At 44.1% G+C, this 19,467-nt stretch overlaps 1 protein-coding gene across 2 annotated transcripts in view; it reads right to left on the reverse strand.

Moving 5' to 3' along the window:
* The window catches only part of adipor2 (adiponectin receptor 2), a 28,659-nt gene continuing 9,192 nt past the window's right edge, over positions 1-19,467 (reverse strand). Inside the window, exons 2-9 of one of the 2 annotated variants that reach the window (XM_076722505.1) lie at positions 15,415-15,467; positions 15,060-15,326; positions 5,048-5,221; positions 3,850-4,021; positions 2,803-2,989; positions 2,521-2,708; positions 2,153-2,346; positions 1-2,024 (exon numbers count right to left, since the gene is read on the reverse strand). In XM_076722505.1, the coding sequence (XP_076578620.1) occupies positions 1,896-2,024; positions 2,153-2,346; positions 2,521-2,708; positions 2,803-2,989; positions 3,850-4,021; positions 5,048-5,221; positions 15,060-15,146 (1,131 nt within the window). In that variant the 5' untranslated portion in view covers positions 15,147-15,326; positions 15,415-15,467 and the 3' untranslated portion in view covers positions 1-1,895. Of the gene's footprint in view, positions 2,025-2,152; positions 2,347-2,520; positions 2,709-2,802; positions 2,990-3,849; positions 4,022-5,047; positions 5,222-10,323; positions 10,441-15,059; positions 15,327-15,414; positions 15,468-19,467 lie in introns of those variants that run through there. The other variant, XM_076722506.1, reaches the window with a different exon arrangement.

Raw genomic sequence — 19,467 nt, forward strand, 5'->3', positions numbered from 1 at the left:
GACAGATTCCAAAAACCTTTTTTTTTTTATTAGAACAATACAGCAGATATAAAGGTCTATTGCAATCAAACACTCCCATCAGAACGGAACGTGTGCTTCGACAGATAATACGCGCTCCCCAAGAGAAATAAATTAAAATAAACTAGATGAAATAAAAACAGAGAGAGAGAGAAGAAAAGAAAAACGTGTGTGATGCAGAGCAGAAACGCCGATCACTCAGACAGAACTCCACTTCCTGTTCAGAGGCAGCAGCCGTCAAATAGAAACTCAGAAACCTAAATTAAGAAACAGTCATAGAGCGAGTTTTGGCTTTCCTCTGTGCAGGTGAGATTTTTCTATTGCCAGAAAAAAAACATCTTTAAAAAGTCTCCAAGTCTTAAAGTCATTAACTTTATCAGAGACTTGTTGTTGCTTTTTTTTTAGGCTGCGAGAGACTCAAAAAAAAAAAAAAAAAAATGACAGAAACAACCGATAAATAATAGAAAAGAAAATTAAAGCTTGCAATATAATAATACCGAATAACAGCAGTGGATAAATTAAAATACCATCCAATCAAAGAAGAGAATAACGTGTTTCCAGGCAGAGTATCCTTGATCTGTGACCAGGTGAATCTGAGCACAGAGGAGGAAGACGACAACTGCGTCTGTGCTGTCATAATACTGCAGTTTTACCAACGTGACACGGAGACGACCGCGAGGCCTCTCGATGTGTTTCAGCCAATCACTGAAGGGGCGTGTCACAGGAAAGAACTTAAACCGCTGATCAAAATAAACATGGCTACAAATCAAAATGTATATATATATATATATATATATATATATATATCAGATTTTTGACTTTAGATTTGGTTTTAAGCGCAAATGTCAGTGAAGAAAACAGAAAAACGGAGCAGAGGAAGGTCGTCCCGCTGCCTCCTCGGTTACAGTTCGAGGTTTCAAGGTGAGAAAAGTGACTCCACCTGCGGCGGACACGACACGCCTGACTCGGACGCCACGCCTCACACTTCCTCCTCGCCTCTCGCGTACACAGACTACATGAAGTTATTTGAAGCGCTTCCCTCCAACCAAAGCATCCATCTCTCCATCGCATCAGCTGGAGCGAGTGTACATACAGCACCTCTCCATCCTCCTCTTTAACATACTTCTTCTTTTTTTGTTCTTTTTTTTATATATATATTTCATACAAATCTATAACCCAAAATTTAGAAATCTTATTTACATGGAAAAGTTTTTTTTTTTCTTTTTTTTTTCTTTTAACTTTTAAAAGTGACTATTAAGGCCCCGCCCACCCCACTTCCCAACATCTCCCCCCCCGCCGCTGCCTTCACAGTCATGGAAGAAATCCAGAATGTTCCACTCAGTGATTCTTTCATGGCTGAACGTGTGAAAACTGCATTCAGCGAAAAAAAAAACACCCCAAAATGTTTTTTTTTTCTTTTAAATTTTCTTTAAGCCACAATTACGCTTCCTTTTCAAATCAAACCATTAAACTCTTTAATGTCAGAACTCAACACAGATGAAAATGCAGGATTATTGAAGGGAGGTTCGGAAAGCTTCGCCCCCTCCACACACACTTCCTGGAAAGAGTCTCAGAAGTGGTTTTATGGTGAACGGAGCCAGAGGAGGTGGAGGTGGCCAGACAGACAGACAGACGAGAGGGACAGAAAGAACAAAAACCCTCTCTGTCTTCTGTAATAGCGCCCCCTGGGAGGACATCCTGTGTATCACGCACACGCGAGACAACCCAATTCGGTGGTCAGTCTGGGTGAGGGGGAGAGCGTGTGTGTGTGTGCATGTCTTAGGTTTCATGTGCATGTGTGTGTGTGTGTGTAATTCTGTGCATATTATCAGAACCAGTGCCTCCCCGAAAAACACACCAGTGAATGAGTGAGTGTGTTAGAGGGTGCCGTCCTCGGCGCAGCCCGCTCCCGCCGTGTAGCGAAACTCCTGCAGGTTGGAGACGCCGTGGAAATGAACGAAAGCCCCCGCGACCACCAAGATGTGGAATAGTTGGTGGGAGTGGAACTAGGAAAGACAGACAGGGAGAGAGAGACTGAATTAAATGTGTGCGAGAGAGAAACGAGTGGCACAAAGAGGGAGAGACGTGAAGAAGAAGGTTCTCCTGCTGGCCTCGCCGGCTGCTCGTCACTCACCCAGATGTCGCACTTGCCGGGGAAGAACCTCTCGGGGATGCGAGCGGCGTACAGGCAGGCTCCGGTGATGTAGAGCGTCGCCATGAGCAACAGCCAGCCCATCTGACCCATGGTGGTGGCTTTGATCAGACCCTCGCTGATGACAAAGTGCAGGGTGGGAACCACGCCGCTCAGACCCAGACCCACAAACACTCCTACACACACGCAGAGAGGGTGGAGGTGACATGTCACATGGTGAAGTTATCAGAACGAACATGCAACAGTTGCCTTTTACACACAAACACACTCCTAAATGTCAGTGTGCTTCAGATAAATCTGTCTTCATATTTCATGATGTCAGAACGTATCACGTCACCATCTCACTCTACCTGCTCTGACTCCTCTGTACTGTGGCGTGGCGAAGAAGTCGCACTGGGAGACGGTGATGGCGGACAATCCCAGTATGCACACCACTATCAGGTAGATGAAGCAGGGCTGAGGGGAGCAGTAGAAGGAGTAGTACAACCAGGGGACGAAGGAGCCCATGATCAGGAAGGCGATCCCGCTGTAGTCCAGCCTGGACACAGAAACAAAGAGCGGGTTGTGGTCTACGTGATGCCTTAATTCTTCAGCTTTAAGGACATTTATCCGCTGCAGCATGAGCGTCTTACTTGGAGAAGACCCTGGAGACGCCCTCAGAGTGGCAGTAGACGGTGTGGAAGAGCCAGGAGAAGGAGAGGCAGAGGATGGCGCCCAGGAAAAACATCCCGATCACCACCTTCTCCTGGACCGGAGCCACGAACGACATGTTGGGCCTGAACATGTACATCAGGCCCAGACAGAGGAAAAACAAACAGCCTGCAGAGGGGGGAGAGACGAGGGGGTAGAGTGAGGCTTAAATATTAATCAAGGCCCCACAAATGCTGCCGTCCCCCGTTGAGTTACTCAGATAGAAACATGTCTCCATGTATTCAGGTGCAGCATCACCTGGACTTATTAATGCACATTTAAAATGCTGAGACACATAAATCAAACACACCAAGACGAGATAAGTAAGTATGGTAGCATCAACAGTACTAATATTACCTCACTCAAATGACATTAGGTTGCAGTATCTCTGTTTAACCACTAGGTGGGAGCAGAAACGTACAGTCGAGACACAAATTGATGCTTCGGCTTAAATGAAGTGTAGAAAGAACAAACAGTTTGATTCAAACACAAATCCAACTAATTCTAAAGCGCTCACCCAAAATCAAAAGTAATGCGCAGGGATTTGATGGATTTGAGCAGTTTTTTTCTTACTTTTCTTACACAAACTCACAGCTCAGCCTTTGACATTGCACTGCTTATGAAAGCTAATAATCTGGTTTTCGCTGCTTTGCTACGATTTAGTTACGTGGCCTGCGTGGGTTCACGAAGCTGGACTAAAGGATAAAACCATAACGAGTGAAGAAGCAGAAACAAAGCTCTGCACCTTTAGCTAAATCTTTCTTTTGTTTGTTCAAGAGTTGTATTAAATGTTCCTGGTATTCCCACTGCTGGCTGTAACACAGCGTGTGTGCTTTTCTTCATCTGTTTCTGTTTATAATCCAGTTTACAACATTTTTGTGAAGTGATGTCGAAGTGATCTTCTTAAAATGAGGTTTACTTGAACGGGCTCAGGTTGGGAGCGAGCGCACTGTTTGCCTCACAGGAGCAGCAGTGGGTGTGTGTGCTACCTAGCAGATGTGTCCAGATGTTTCCCGTCTCTGTGTGGATTCTGAAGATGCTCTTGAAGCAGGCGCGGAACGAAGGCATGGGTGGCCTGTGGCCGTGAAGCAGGAAGTCGTTGTCCTTCAGCCAATCGGGGAGCACGTCGTGAGGTATGACGCGCCACCGGCCCTCCCACACCTGACACAGACACAAACAACCGCATTCAAGATTAGAGAAACAACCAGAAACGTCCTTTATGAGAATCTGGTTGTTTGCTGTGTGTGCTTTAAACAGGATGTGAGTGTGTGTGTGGAAGAGGGGAGTAGTGTGTGATCACGCGCGTGAGTAGCGTTCGTGTCAGTGTCAAATGGACACTATCGAGGTCAAGTGATGTAAATAAATAACGTGAAGCCCGATATGGCACAGACAGAATCCTTTGACAGCTTCTCTCCAGTGATTCATTTCTCTAATTCACAAGCTGCTGGTTGTAATTTCAGCAGACTCTCAGTATGTGTGTGTGTTTGTGTGTGTGTGTGTGTGTGTGTGTGTACCAGTCCAGGCCGGTGTACTCAGCTCATGAGACCACATTCCAGCAGAGTCATCTCACAAGCAGACACTGAAAACTCTAAATGTTGGCCTACTTATAAATGTGAATGATAAATAATGATAATGACACGTCGTTGGTTAAAGCCCCTGCAGGACATAACGTGACCTATCAGACTTTGATGTGAAATGCATCTACTCACGAACATGTTCTGAGAGTTTCTGGCAAAGTAAATGGCAGAGGAAGACTAGATAAACAACTTTACACTGTAATCACTTTCATCAGTCAGTTTCTGCATCTTGGACATTTTCCAGTTTGGTTTGTGCCCAGGCTCATGAAAGGTTCTGTATAAGAGATAAAGTAGAACATAAAACAATAAAAAAAATAATAAACCGGAGAATAGGAAGTTAGCTCAGGACACCAGACTCTGTTTTCATTGTGCTTTTATGGTTTTATTGGTTTCTTTTACTGCGTGGTTTTACTCAGTGTTGTTGTTAAACCGCCTCAGTAAAGCAAACATTGCTCTTGGGAAGATTAACAAATTCAGTGGGTGGTGGAATTTAATGTGTGGCGCTCCAAAACATCTGTACAGAAAAGTTCAAGGGCAGAATGTGGAGGAGACACTTCTCAGAGACTAAGGAAATACATGAAACCGCTGTGTGTGCGCATGTGTGTGTTACCTTGTGTACAAACTCCTCCATCCTCTCCATGGCATGGTGAGCCTGCAGCAGCGGAGTCATGCCCATGAACCCTTCGTCACTGCTCCTCTCATCCTCTTCCTCCTTCTCCTCTCCTTCCTTTCCTCTGTCGTCCTCTTCGTTTATTCTTCTCTCCTCATCGCACTCTGGGAAACTCTGAAAAGACGAGAAGCAGACGGAGACGTTTCACAAATCGTGTTGTTGTGTCCTGTGATGCACCGAGTGATTGTAAAGAATCAGTAGTTCTACAGGCGCAGGATTCATGTTGTCAATTCCAAGTACAGACAGCTGTCGTAGCTGCTGACGACAGGACGTTGTATGCCCTGTTTAGCTCTTTCGTGCGCTTGCATAATTGCAATGTGAAGGCAAGACTAACTGGGTCTAATTTATGCAATGCAGACCTTTATTCCAACTTTCAGGTGTGAAAAGGCCCTAAAATCCTAAAGATGAACATGTGGAAAGTTCAATGTTCAAATTTCAACAGGAACATCAAGGGACACAGGAGCAGACTGAGAGGTGAGTTAATACTGATTACAACACTGACTGCTGTGAATTTGGGCTTCCTGTCTAACTGTATTACAAAAAGCAAAAATTAAAACAGAGTCTTTTTTTTTTTTTTTTTTTAAGGAATAAGGAGCTAATTCTTGACCGAACAGATGTCGACATAGTCGGGCTAATCTTCCGTTTATAAATGGAAGATTAGCCCGACAGTGTGAATTCAATTTAACACAATAGCTGTCACAGCTGGGGAGCCAGGCACAGAATTAATATGACCAGCGCTTTGTGATAAATACTCAGTCATTCATCATAAGTGACACACAAACACACGGACCCACACGCAGCGCACACACGGAAAAGCAGTGACGCTGCGAGTGGATTCAGGTGGACAAAACTGATTAACACACAACAAAGAGGTGCTGCATGCAAAAAAAAAATGCATGAAAACACAAATCGTGTATTTATTTAACGCCGGCGCACACACACACAATCTTCACCATACGCACACACACACATATGCCACGTTCTGCTGAAAGCAAGTGAGTAGAAAAGATACTCTCTGTTCTTTTCATTTGAGGAGGAGGGGGAGGAGGGGTGAGGAACAAAAGAGAGACAAGAGTGAGAAAATTAGAGAAAAGTGGCGAGACAGAGACAGACAAGAGGACTGCAGAAAGAGGGAGAGAAGTCCTGTTGTATATATAATGCATGACTAACCCATTTTTAAAGACCCACCAGCAAAATACACTCCAACTGCATGCTCCCCGCTTTGAGTGGGTGTGTTGACCGTGATGTCTCCTATGTGGAGGTTTACATACGTGTCTCACACAGTCGAAGCCTGTGAAGACTTTCAGCTTCCTAAAGTCGCAGTTTGTTAGTCTGACATCTGCCCGCCTGCTTACGCGCGTCCAGGCGGCGCTTAATCACGCGCGAGGACGAATCTCGGTCTGCTGCTGTGTACAGTGAGAGAAAGACACACACGCGCACACACGCAAGGTTTCAATCACACCTGAAGGCGAGCAACACATCCTCTTAAATCCACTGTTTCAGCGCTGAGATAGAGGTGATACCTGACATCGTTTGTGTGTGTGTGTGTGTGTGTGTGTGTGATTGCCTATACGATGTGAGCAGAGGGTGAGAGCTAAGTCACGTGCGCTCTGCAGTCTTTGTGTGTGTGTGTGTGTGTGTGTGTGTGTGTGTGTGTGTGTCAGTAATAGCTTCTCAGGTGTGGCCATGCATGCATGTAATGTAGGTGTAAGCTTAAATCCAGATGCTGCCGGTCTCACTGTGGCTTGTGAGGTTATTCTTGAAGGGTGTGAAAACCTCTGTGTGTGTGTGTCTGTGTGTGTGTGTGTGTGTGTGTGTGTGTAGGGTGTCCTCTACGTGTACTAAACATACCATCACTGAATCAGTGCACATATACACACACATTCACACCTGCACAGATGACACTAGGCTGAATGAAGGACGGTGATCCACTCAGATACACACTGCAGTAAAATACAGTAAATACTCACAGGACAGATTGGAATTGGGGACAGTGTGTCATACACACTGCGCTTTAGTTAACACATTACAGTACGATAAAGAAAGCAACACAGATAGGGAGAGGGAGCTGGAGATGGATGGGATGCATTTAGCCTCCAACCTGTACATTCAAAGTGATTTATGATCAGCGACGCTCTCACTGCAAACCGCCTTTTTACTGTTAGGCTACTGCACAGTCGCACTCCGGTTTGCTTTTGTGAAGTCAGGTTTGTGAGAAAGAGATGGAGAGAATGCATGCTAACCTCTGAGCTAGTCTAGATTAGCCAAAATGTCATCGCGTGACCAGGCTCGATTCTTGTCGGTGGTCAGACAAAGCATGAAAGCAAATGCAAATTGGTGCAGCAGAACCAGAGACGCTATGCTTCTTATGTCACACATCTTCCTTGTAAACAACTGGCATTGCCCACAATGCATCTCAACCACCAACATTTCGGTTGTAGAATCGGACGTGTTGTGCTATTAGCTTAGCTTCGAGCAGAAATGAGGAGCGGATTACAGAGGCCTCTACACCCTGAGAGCATTTAGCATTTACTTAAACTGACTTAAACTGACATCACATGAGGCAAATTATTAGATTTCATGCAGGCTGAGGACGGCTGAATCAAGGCTGTCCTCAGAGGGGCTTCTTCACGTCTAATTGACTGGTGGGGAGCCTCAGGTATTCAACCTCTGTGGGGTTGTTATCAAAGTCACTGATACCACTTGGATGGTTGCTGTTCCTGGCTGTGTAATGGCCGTTGTTAGAGTTGCTGGAGTGACCTGAGGCCTGGTGTAGTCGTTGTCACATGAGGACAGCTGTGAATAGCTGTTAAATCTTCTGGGAAAAGATGAAAGGACAGAATTGTTGAGGGATGGTCTCTCTCTTCTTCCCCAACTACAGTGCTGTCCTTTCAACTCTTCTAATGACCTTGATAGTGAGGTTAAATAGAAAGAAGAAGGCTCTGGATAACCATGAATCTTCACAGACAGGATCCTGCAGCTCCCTCTGGAGCCACAAAACGCTTTTAAATAACTGTGTTTCTTAGCTTAAGAAAGGTTGGTGCATGTTTTTCATAGAACATCAACAACATGTCGTTCTTTAAAACAGTTAGTAAATTCTGTCAGGAATAATTTCTCCTTATTACGGCTGCTGTGGGTCTGTTGGTTGGCATTTGAATGCTTTCATACCAAATGAAACACAACGTTGCTCTACAGAGAGGAAGCTGTGGGTGTTTGCAGATATCTGAAGGAGAGAAAAGCAGAAAATGACCAGCTGCCAGCTCGAGAGACAGAGAAAACTGCTTTTCTCCGGTGAAACATCTGTTCTGCTGCACTGAACTCAATCCAGGCTGTGAACGCTGCAGTGTTGAGGTTTAGCAGCAGGTGATGCACACAGTTTGGCTGTGAACGGCTCAGCTGACGTTGCTGTAATCAGATCAAATACTACAGACAGACGGGCTGGGGGAGTGAAGTAGTTTGAGGTTCCTGGAAACGAAGGCTATCCCTAACACACTAATGTGCTCACGTTCATGCACTCCCACACATACACACACTCCACTCGGATGAATTGCAGTATGGCGGCCACACGTGACTCAGCCTGCCCTCTCTCTGACAAGTCATTACGGCAGAGGTTAAGGAATCAAATTTCTCCCCGTGTGAAAGTGTGTGTGCGTGGTTAAGGGTATGATCCCATCCCTCTGGGATGTGTCCATCCTCAGCTCCGAGGCCTCGCTACACATCAGCTCATCATGTATGACTACAACAGCGTGGAGGTCAGCGCGGCCCAGGCTGGCTGCTCATTGGACACAGAGCCACAGAGGTGCGTTGAGTAATCATTATCCCAGTTGTCGTCACACTTCAGGAGAGCACTGTTCTCAGTTTCTAGGAAAAGATTTCCTGGGAAACGCTTGAGGGAACCTTCACAACTCCAGACATGTATTCAAAGTGCTCAAAGTGTTAAAAACACTGCTAGTCTGTTCGAAGCAAACATTTGGCTTTGGGTGAAGTTTGGAGGAATATTGTTAAGTATGCTCATGAACGTCATATTATCCAGATCTGCTCTAGGTCTGTCAATTCAAATGGCTTTAAAACAACACCCCATATTCGAATCTAGCACAAATACGTCTGCAACCACTTATTGTTAGTGAAAAAGACGAATGACAATTTCTCAAAGCACAAGCTGACTCAAAAACTCAAAGATAGCATCAACTCAACTTAATATCATAAAAGCAGTAAATATTCACATGTGAAGCTTTTTGGATTTATGTCTAAAAACAAGATAAATGATCAAAAAGTCAAAATGGCTTTAGGTTGTTTTTCTGTTGACAAACTAATGAAGCAGCTGACTCATTGTTTCAGCTCTACTGATTCTATACAGCGCACAGTATCGTAAATTAGCACAGTGCTTTCTGTATTTATGTGTGTGTATGTGTGTGTGGCCTTAGTACAGTGTGTGCCTGATAACTAACCTTATCAGTGTGTTGCAGGCGCACTGTAAGTTTTGACGGCACGATAAGATGACGGTTATTTTAATGAATCTGCTTTTTTTTTTTTTTTTCATACAAAATGTTCGTCCATGTACAGAGTACTCTTGAAGTTGGATTATTCAAGATATATTAGTTTCTCCAGCATTACAGAGTGCATGTTTTGTATTGGTTTTATCTCTTTTTTACCGTTTTTAGCTCTGTTTGGAAATGTAAGTTCTGCAGCTTGTACATGGCAGGGCTGAGCATAGTTATGTGCATTACACAAAAATAAAAACTCATCCCTTCATTAACTTACTGAAAACTTCACAGAACACATAAAACTGAAGCTCAGTATCTGTCCTGCAGAAACCATAAACAGCTTCATAGTAAACACAACAACACAACAAATGACCAGATGACGGATAAATTACCCTCGAAAATTTTGCAAGAGGAGTGCATTCGCAGGACTAAGTCAAGAATAACAACAGCACGGAGGCTTCCAACACTTTTCATACAAGCACAAGCTAATGCAGCCCGTCTCGGATGATTCACAGACACGAGAACAAGGGAGGACCGAGGAAATCCCTGAAGACACCAGTCTGCTGACGATTAAATGAGGTAGTTTTTCTTAAAAGCCCCTTAAGACCACTCTCTCCCTGTGTCTCTGTCACAAAAAAATACATATCCAGCTCCCCTCAGACTCATTAACCATTCTGTCTGTAGACCTGGCTAATGACTTTCACCTGACTAACGACATTCACATACACACACCTGAAACCCTGTGTGCATGCGTGTGTGTGTTGAGCAGAATCCTCCATTCTAATTAGCTCTGCTGAGCTCTATCGTCAGCTGCTGCGAGAAAGACGTGAAGAGGGACGAGACGTTTGAGGAAAAACCTTCCAGCGAAACATGGAACCTCAGACTCAATGTAAACAAAGTCACATGTCGGCAGTTGGGCAGAGGGTGGGGTCCAGGAAACGGCTGCGGGCCAACGAGATTCAGCCGAAACTCAGTGGACCAATGACAGCAGAGCCTGACCTCATAACACACTGATGAGCGAAGAGCTCACCCTTGTACACCGTAACCCCTGTGCAGCACAGACGGAGACAGATTGGACATGTGACTCACACATGCACAATGCTCTCTTGGGACCAAAACAATTTGGAAAAGACGCCAAGACCCTGAAAAACAGACAGTATGTTCCAAACACACACACACACATGCCAGACTCTGAAAAGCAGACTCTGTGCTCGGGCTGCCACAAGACAAACTGTTCTCTCTGTTCTTGCCCATGACCATGAGGAGGGCATGAAAAATCTGCATTAACGAGGCAACAAAGTAACACAGATTTTTATCACACTGCTCACAGTCAGAGGGCTTAAATCAAGGATAATCACTGTTTAAAGTCACTTCAAAGTTGCTATTTTTTTCTAGCATCACTGGAGGGGAGACTGGACGTCTAACTGGGGCTAGGCATCACCTGCAGCGGTGGGAGGTCTTAAAAGCCTGTGAAGCACAAGGCTGCTTTATGAGGGATTTTTCAGTTCTGCTGGTTTGTGTTACCTCAAAACTACTTATCAACAACTATCTATGATTAAATCCATGTTACCTCTGTTTCCAGCCTTAATGCTAAAATAAGCTAACTGGCTGCTGGATGTAGCCTTATATTTATGAGAGTGGTTTCCACCGTTATCCAAACTGCATCTCAATCACTTTCCATTTCAGACTTTCAGTGTCATATATTAGCTCACAACCACAAACTTTTTTTTCTGTTTATTCCCTAAAAACAATGACAATAATGGCTTTCTCTTCTGTTATTGAAAACACAAAGAACTTACATACTTCCCTTCCCACTGTAGCCCTTAAAACATGGCAGCATGGCAGCATGTCAGCATTCCTATTTTTCCACGTACAAAGCCTTATTACAATAGAAATGGTGGAATAACTGAGGGATTGTAATCACAGATGTGAGGTACAATAAGAGGAAGTGAAACTGGATGTCAGATCCACCTGAGCCTGGGAGCGGGTGCATGGAAGCAATACAAAGCACTGGCATGGAGAGAGGATGTGCAGAGGGCCCAAAGGTCCAAACTCTCAAAGCACAGTTCACCATTTATTGGCATATCCCTTGTTCTGTTGTTTGGCGGTTGAAGTGTGCGTAAAAAAAGTCCACAGTTTGAGTTTTTGGCTTATGATCTCTCCTTCTCATTCATCTGAGTGTATAGTATGTGCACTAAGTTTGTTTCAGAGCTTGAGGTGCATATTTACAGAGAGGTATCTGTTGTTTATTCACTCCCTGGTTGAACTCTTTTAGAAAGGACAGGAAAAGCAGGATCTGCTCTCCACTCTCCTGAGAACTAATTTCCATTAGCTTCATTAGCACAAACTCTCAATTGAAACTGACTCACCTCACAGCTAATGCCGTCTACAATTCCTCCAAGTCTTAATCGAATGTAACAATCTGTGAAGGACACTGAACTGAACTTAAATGACATTGAAAGTTTGCCGCTTTGGGATTACCAATGTAAAACTATAGTGTCAGTTTCAGAGCATCACTATAGCTGCTTTAACACATGTAGTCTATACCTGAACCCTTCAGGAACATTTCCTGTAAGTGTGAATGAGAACGAGAAGGCAAATTTCCCACCTAAACACCCGGTAACATTTCAGGGAAAATGCCAGTACGGTTGTGCTGGAATCAAAGCAGAAACACTACAGGGACAAGCATGTCTCATCGAAGGCAGTTTCACGTGCTGCAACTGAACCAATCACAAGACTCCGCTGGCAAAGCATGTGAATCTGTGACTTGTTTACGGTAGCAGATCACAAACAGCGAAACAGCTCCTTGTGCGTCGTGTTCCTAAAAATGGAAACGTCTCCTGCCATGTAGACCTCCATGGCCTTGGACCATCTTCTTCACCTGTGGAGCTTTATGGCAGTTGGCATCCATGAGTGTTGCATTACTGGTATCTGCTGGGCTGTCGCCTGCCTCATCTATTCTGGCATTACCGTGACATGTGTGCAAAGGTGCAAGACAGAAGCGCTCCTGAATGAAGCTGCACGTGTGAATAGTGAAAATTCTTGAGAGGTTATCCCAGTAATTTATTGTCAACTGTGTGAAACATCATGACGTTTTTAAGCGTGACGGCCTGTTTAAAGCACTTCTGAGCACCAAATTCTCCGAACAAACTTTTCATACTAAAGTATTAGGCTGGAATTGTTGGCGGATAAACAGCTATTGTTTCAAAAAATTATTTTCTGCAACTGTGGGGTGTGACCAGGAAGACACACAAATACCAGGGACAAGCTCACAAAGGGCTGAAAAACAGGAAGCTCGAATAAAATAAAGAGTTCTAGTTTACTTTAAATCAGCCCTGTAGCTTTTCTAATACAATTATAGACAAAAAATACAGATCAAACTGCCAGAATGAGAGCTCATCCAATCTGATGGTGAACAGGATGTGTGCTATCAACCCCAGAGCTACGCCACACCCCCACAAACACATCACCAGACACGCTAACACCCACAGAAAATGCTGAAAAATTCAAAGGGCGACCTGCAGGGTGTTAAAGACAGCCTGCCCTCGCTGTTCTGGCCAAGGGGGCCCCGAGCTTCCTCTCAGGTATCAGGGTTGTGTTTCAGCAGGTAAAAAGGACGCAAAGACAACCACACGCAAGCAGACACAGCGCACACACACACACACACACACACAAACACTATTGTATTTCAGCTCAGCGGCTCTACGCTGATTGCCTTTCACACCGAACAACAGGCCGGCAGTTTTGTCTGTATACACACAAACACAGTCTAAACAGGAACACAAGCGATGCCTTAGAGGGAGAGCGTCTGGCACGTTTGTTTGATCAGTTCGATAGCTCGCCTTCATGGGATTCTAATCGCGCACATTTTTTGGTAAATGTGTTTGCTTTCCTTCCAGGAAGACGTCTGTATATAGACACGACAGGCCTATTTTTAGGGGCTGTGAATCTCGCACACATTCAATAACCACGTCACTTTGGAGTGGAACTAAAACTGAACATCAGGCGAAGCTGAGCCAAACCTATCACGATGCACTGTTAATTACTATAGCACAGAATGAGTCATCGAGGAGTCTGAAAAGCCTTGAGGGTGGTGAGGGTGTCGATAATAAGCCGAGGTTGAAAAGCTCGGGAAAGAGGCTCATGATCAAATCGTGCTAAATCAGATTCCAAGATGCTGCTGGTAAAGCCTGAGAAACTGATGACATCCTGCTCCAGTCTCCTCTCTGCCCCTGAGCAAGGCACCAAACGCCCAGCTGCTCTGGTTACGGTGCTCTGGGAAGTTTCTTGTTCTTTTCCTCTTTTCACTGTGTGTGCAAGATGACGAGCTGTCACGCCGTGTTTTCAGGGAAGTCATGAGCACATCGTTTCGGTTTTGCATTTAAGTGCTGTTCACTGAAAGTGTCATCTCTGTTTTAGACCCTTGTGTGTGTTAAGGATAACTCATCCATCAAGGAAATGAAAGCAGACATTAACATCACCGTGCGGTTTAAAAAACAAGCAAACTCTCACAAAAGATTGTTGAACCAGCTTTAAATATAAATCTGTTGAGGTCAAAAGATCTAATGTTTAATTAACTTTACAGCAGTGTTTATTCTGCTTTTTGAACTGTGGAAACATATTAGGTCTTCAAAGGGTAACTGATGCTAAAAAATGAAGTATGAACACACACACGAGGTGGTCGAGTGATTGAACCGCAATAAAAACACCCAAACAGGAAGCACATCCTTCGGTTCTTTTTTATCATCAGATTTATTATCAGCAGTATGATCGCGTATTTGTTCATCTATTTATTGCCTTGTTTCTCTCAGGGGAGACAAAGACCTGAGAATAATATGAATTTGAATGTACTCATGGATGGATTATTGTGAGGATTTGGGGGGTAAAGGGGGTGGGATGCGGGGGCTTGGAGGATGTATAAATGTGTGTATTTTGCATGTTATCTTTGATTATTTTTATAGAATACTTTCAACCTTTTCATGTTATTAATGGTGTTGTTTGTCCTTCTATCCTTTTTCCCCTTGTCATTTACATTGGTTGGTATACTAATTACTGTTACTAATGAACATTAATGTGTGTGTGTGTGCGCGTGTGTGTGTAGTGCATGACTCACATCCACAATACCTTGTGTGAACGTGTTTTACAGGCTGCTTTGCAATCATACTCAAAAAGGGAAATTCCCGTTCATGCATTGATTGAGATTTTAATTTGTGGAAATGCAGGTGTTTCATGTTTATGCTGGTGTTCTCATGCTGGTCGGCATCAGTGACAGAATATTATACTTCCTCACGAGCAACACTGACTTAATTATTAATGTGAGGGTGTGTGTTTTGGCTGGATAGTTTTACTGTGTGACCAGTCGACCCATACCGCGCCACATGGCTCTCAACCAACCAGATGACAGCATGCATGTATGTGTGTGTGTGTGTGTGTGTGTGTGTGTGTGTGTGTGTGTGTTGGATACTCACCCCACTGTGTGAAGGGCACTCGGAGGTGCTGAGGTGACTGGTTGAAGGACCTGAGGTGGGCGTGGCTCCTTTCTCCCGGGGACTCATGGGACCTGTAGGCGTGCTGTCTGTCGTGTGTTCGATGAGGTTTGAAGTTCTGTGTCGAAGCACAAAGGCCGGGCCCTCGGCCCCGCTCGTCTCTCCTCCGTCCAGCTTGAAACGCTGGACCGGCCTCCACGGACAGAAGACTCAGTGGATGAAGGGGACAAGATCCAGATGAGACCAAACCTGGTCAGATCGAACAGGAACAGATGGGTTGAAGAGGGCACAACTGGAGCACATGTGACAAGATGACATTATAAGATAGATGACCAACCTGGACTCCACTGGACTGGACTGATGCCTTCACTCCGGACTTTTGGGGCAAAGCTGGAGAGAGACAGAAAGAGAGGATGAGTAAGAATAAAGGAGGAAAGTTGAAACCATATTTTTTTACACCATTAAGGTAATAAGATAATCCTGTACAGCATTTTCCAAACAATAAAAAAATACAAGCCAATAATATAACCAATAAATGTTGAACAAGGCCTTAAACCCTCGCAATTAAATGTCGTATAAACTATATCACAGCCATCCATTTCCACTGGGCCCTGACTGCCCAGGATAAATATATTATAGTGGAGGCATTATCCAGCAGTTAAAAGGTCACAGGTTCAATCCCCTTACAAGACAAACTATCCTGCAGATGAACTGAATCACTGCCAACACAGCGATCCAGTCATTCAGCGGAGCTCTGCTCTGAAGACAAAGATGGTGTTGGCTGTTGCTTCATCTCTGCCACTTCAAAAAGTTATCTGCGGTATTCAAGGTCTTAAAATACTGGATCCACTAACACCAGCAGCCAAACAGGAGCTGCCAACTTGCTGTCATGGTGAGTTGCTTAGCGACGAGAGGTGTCAAGGACAGGAACAAGAGGCGCACAAACAGGAAGTAGATGTGTTCCCTGCTGAGAATTTACAATGTGTTTTTTCTTCAAATGTCTCAAAGCACTTTACAGGGAAATGTGACATCATATCGCTTTGTTAAAAAATCCAGTTTGATTAGTGTTAAGAGTGAAGAGCGGGTGGGAAGTTTTCACCACACTCAAATCAAGTCAAAATCCAGCACGTTAGTCGAAGCCATAGTCAGCTCTGACACCACCTTCACAGGTGCAGCTGTTGAAGTGTAAGTTATAACTAAAGAAAAGACTCTTATCCAGCGCCTCTTATTGAATGTAAGCTCAGACATGCATGCTTTTAACAGTATAAGAGCGCTTACTAAGCATGTGAGGACCTTAACCACAACCTAAACTAGGAGCAAATATGACGACTAAAAACGTCCTTGGTTTGGAAGATTTACTTTTCTATCCTTGTGCAGACATTTGGCCTTCATGAGGATAAACATGCTCATGGTTACGCGATCCAGACCCATTCATATGTGCTGTTTCTACAGCAGCGTGTTTCTAAACACTCACACGACCGAAGCGTTAATGTTGCGTAAATGATGAGAACTGCAGCTGCACGATCATATCAGCATATCCCACACTGCTGAGATCAGTCTCTCTGTGCGTCTCACGCTCTGAAACACACACACACACACACACACACACACACACACACACACACACACACACACACACACACACACACACACACACAGGCCCTGCACAGGGGCCAAGTCCATGTGAACATGCCCCAGAGCAGTGGAGCACTTCGTTTAAACCACCCCCCTGTGCTACCACAAACACACAATACATTAGGGAATTACACACTCAAGGGGGGGAAAAACACAAAGGCATGCACACACACACACACCTGAGCATGTACTTGCAAACATACACACACAGACTGCTACAGACATTTGTAACAGGGTGATTCAAGTATGTAGGGAGCAAAAAGGCCGCAATGGATCTAAGGTAAAGGACAATATACAATATATTGTTATTGTTATATGGTTAATTACCATTATATTGGTACAATTAGTTACTTATTAGTGAACTTTTTTTAAATATTAGAAATGGAATTTAAAGAAATCCCCAAAAGTAAAAGTGAAAGCTTCTGTTCACCAGCAGCCAACAACAATTACGCTGTGTATACATGTGGTTTCCCCAGTGAAAGATAATTATTAGAGATAAGATCCATCAAACCACATCCGGTGGTGGTGATGAAAGAACATTGACAGAAAAGCAGGATAAAGAGACAAAGAGTCGAGAACAAAAAGACAGAGAAAATCTTTAGATAGGCCACGGGAAAAATACTGAGAGTTTCATAACCCAGTGACATCGACCAGCAGCCCGTCCTGCTATTCTGTGCTGCGAAGATGAGAGAGAAGACTATTTGGGCTGAGCTGGGATGACTGGCCTGGGGGCAGGTCCCCTAATCGAAATCAAACACTTCTCCACTCAGAGATTGTCCAATCAATCTCTCCACTTTCCTCCCTCCTCTTTCTCCCCAATCAACTATTTTTGAAAATTACTTCGACGCTCTTTTTGAGTAACTGCACCCTCATTTTCTGACATGATGAAAAGTGAGATTTCGTGCCGGGTCCTTATTAGCTGGGGAATAAGAGGAATAAATGACTTTTGATGGGGGTTTTTTGCAGCTGTAGTCGATTCCCAAGATAGCGGCCTTGTGGCCCGATTGCCACACAAGAACAAACAGCTCTCCTGACAATTGAAATAGCTGAGAGGTTTTGTTCTGTGTGGGTCTGATAAGAGCCTGGAAGCAGAAGAAGAAGAAGAAGAAAAAAAACATTAAAGAGACTTGTGTGGACGACCACACGTGACCATCTCACTCTGCATGTGCAGTCACTTTCCTACAACTTCCTAGCCTAGTATGTGTGTTTTTTTACTTGTCCATGTTTGTGTGATGGCAGAAGTGTGTCCACCAGCACAGATTTGGCAATATACATATACCGTGACAGAAGATTTTGGACATATTGCCTCCCAGAAACAACCTCAGACACCACCCTGATGAAGGCAAGACAGCCATAAACATTCAGTGAGGTTATTAAACAAGGTGTAGCCGACTGAAGAGTTGCTTTAATTTTTCCAGGCCTAAGTGCTTCATTATCAGTGCTCTTCTACAGTCATATTATATACAAGGGGGAGTCAGAAACACAGAACGCACACACATACACACCCTTTGGCACAAAACACTCACTATGACGGAGCAAAGAGAAAAAAACCTGATTTGCACACCCAAACCAAATGGGGCTTCCCAGGGTCCGAGCCAGCTCTCAATGTTAAAGTTTCAGTTCTGAGAGAACAGCTGACACATTATGTCTGTCGACAACAGGATGTAAAATGACTCATAAAGATGTTCCATGCGGAATAACTCTATGATCACAATTTTCTTGGCTCATAAAAGCCGTACGAATGTCGTATACACTCTTATTCTTTTCCCTATTAAAATCCCGGTATGAGGTGCAATTATTTTCCCCAATCAAGCTCCACGAAACAAACCAATAATGCAGACAAGCAACTCAGAAATAAAACATTAGAATATCCCGCAGTGACACTTTAACCCCAGGAAGAGACAGAGTCGCGGACACAGAGGACAAAAACAGTGCAGCAGCCTGAGGGAACCACACTCGTGACTTGCTGGGTAACCCTGGGTCAACACAGGGATTAACCAATATTCTCTCCTCACCCTGAATCTCTACCGATGTGCCCTCGAGCAGCACTTACATTTCTTGGCGAGTGAAACTGCTCAGTACACAGTTTTCAACCATTCCCCATATACATAAACCTGACCAAGCAATCAAGGCTGTGTGCTGTCAGCAATACAGAAAGCCTTTCAATTCACTCAGACTTCTTTTAATTTTTTATATTTTATTCTCTTGACACCATGAACCAGCTGTGAGGCTTATACAGCAATAACACCAATAAGCATTATCGTCCTTTAAGCAAGGATGCTATTGAGCTGTTAATATTGATGCTATCGATTCGACCCAGAGGTCAATACCAGCTCTACCATAAGTGTGTGTATCCACTACAGCTGTGTGTGTATATGTCAGTGTGAGTGAGTCGGCAGTTTTAAAACCTTAGCAATTTTCTAGCGACACAAAGGACAATACTGATAACTAATCGTCAGTGTTGATGACCTGACCCTTGATCTCACTAAAATAATGTCTTCAGGGTGTAGGATGTGTGTGTAAATGCTGCAACACTAGTCTATTGTCATATCTTATCTGCACTGCATGAGTCAAAACTGTCCACAGTCTAAATACCTTCAAAAAACAGTAGATGAAGGCTGCCTGGGTCACTACATTACACCCCATGTGGAGGCTGCTGTTATCCAGAGATAAAGATCCAAGAAAGTAAACAAGCATATCCCTCAGAAATGTCAAATTATTACTTTAACACTTTCAAGGCCAATGCAAGACGTCT

Source organism: Chaetodon auriga, chromosome 22, assembly GCF_051107435.1.
Source record: "Chaetodon auriga isolate fChaAug3 chromosome 22, fChaAug3.hap1, whole genome shotgun sequence".
NCBI classification, from domain to species: domain Eukaryota; kingdom Metazoa; phylum Chordata; class Actinopteri; order Chaetodontiformes; family Chaetodontidae; genus Chaetodon; species Chaetodon auriga.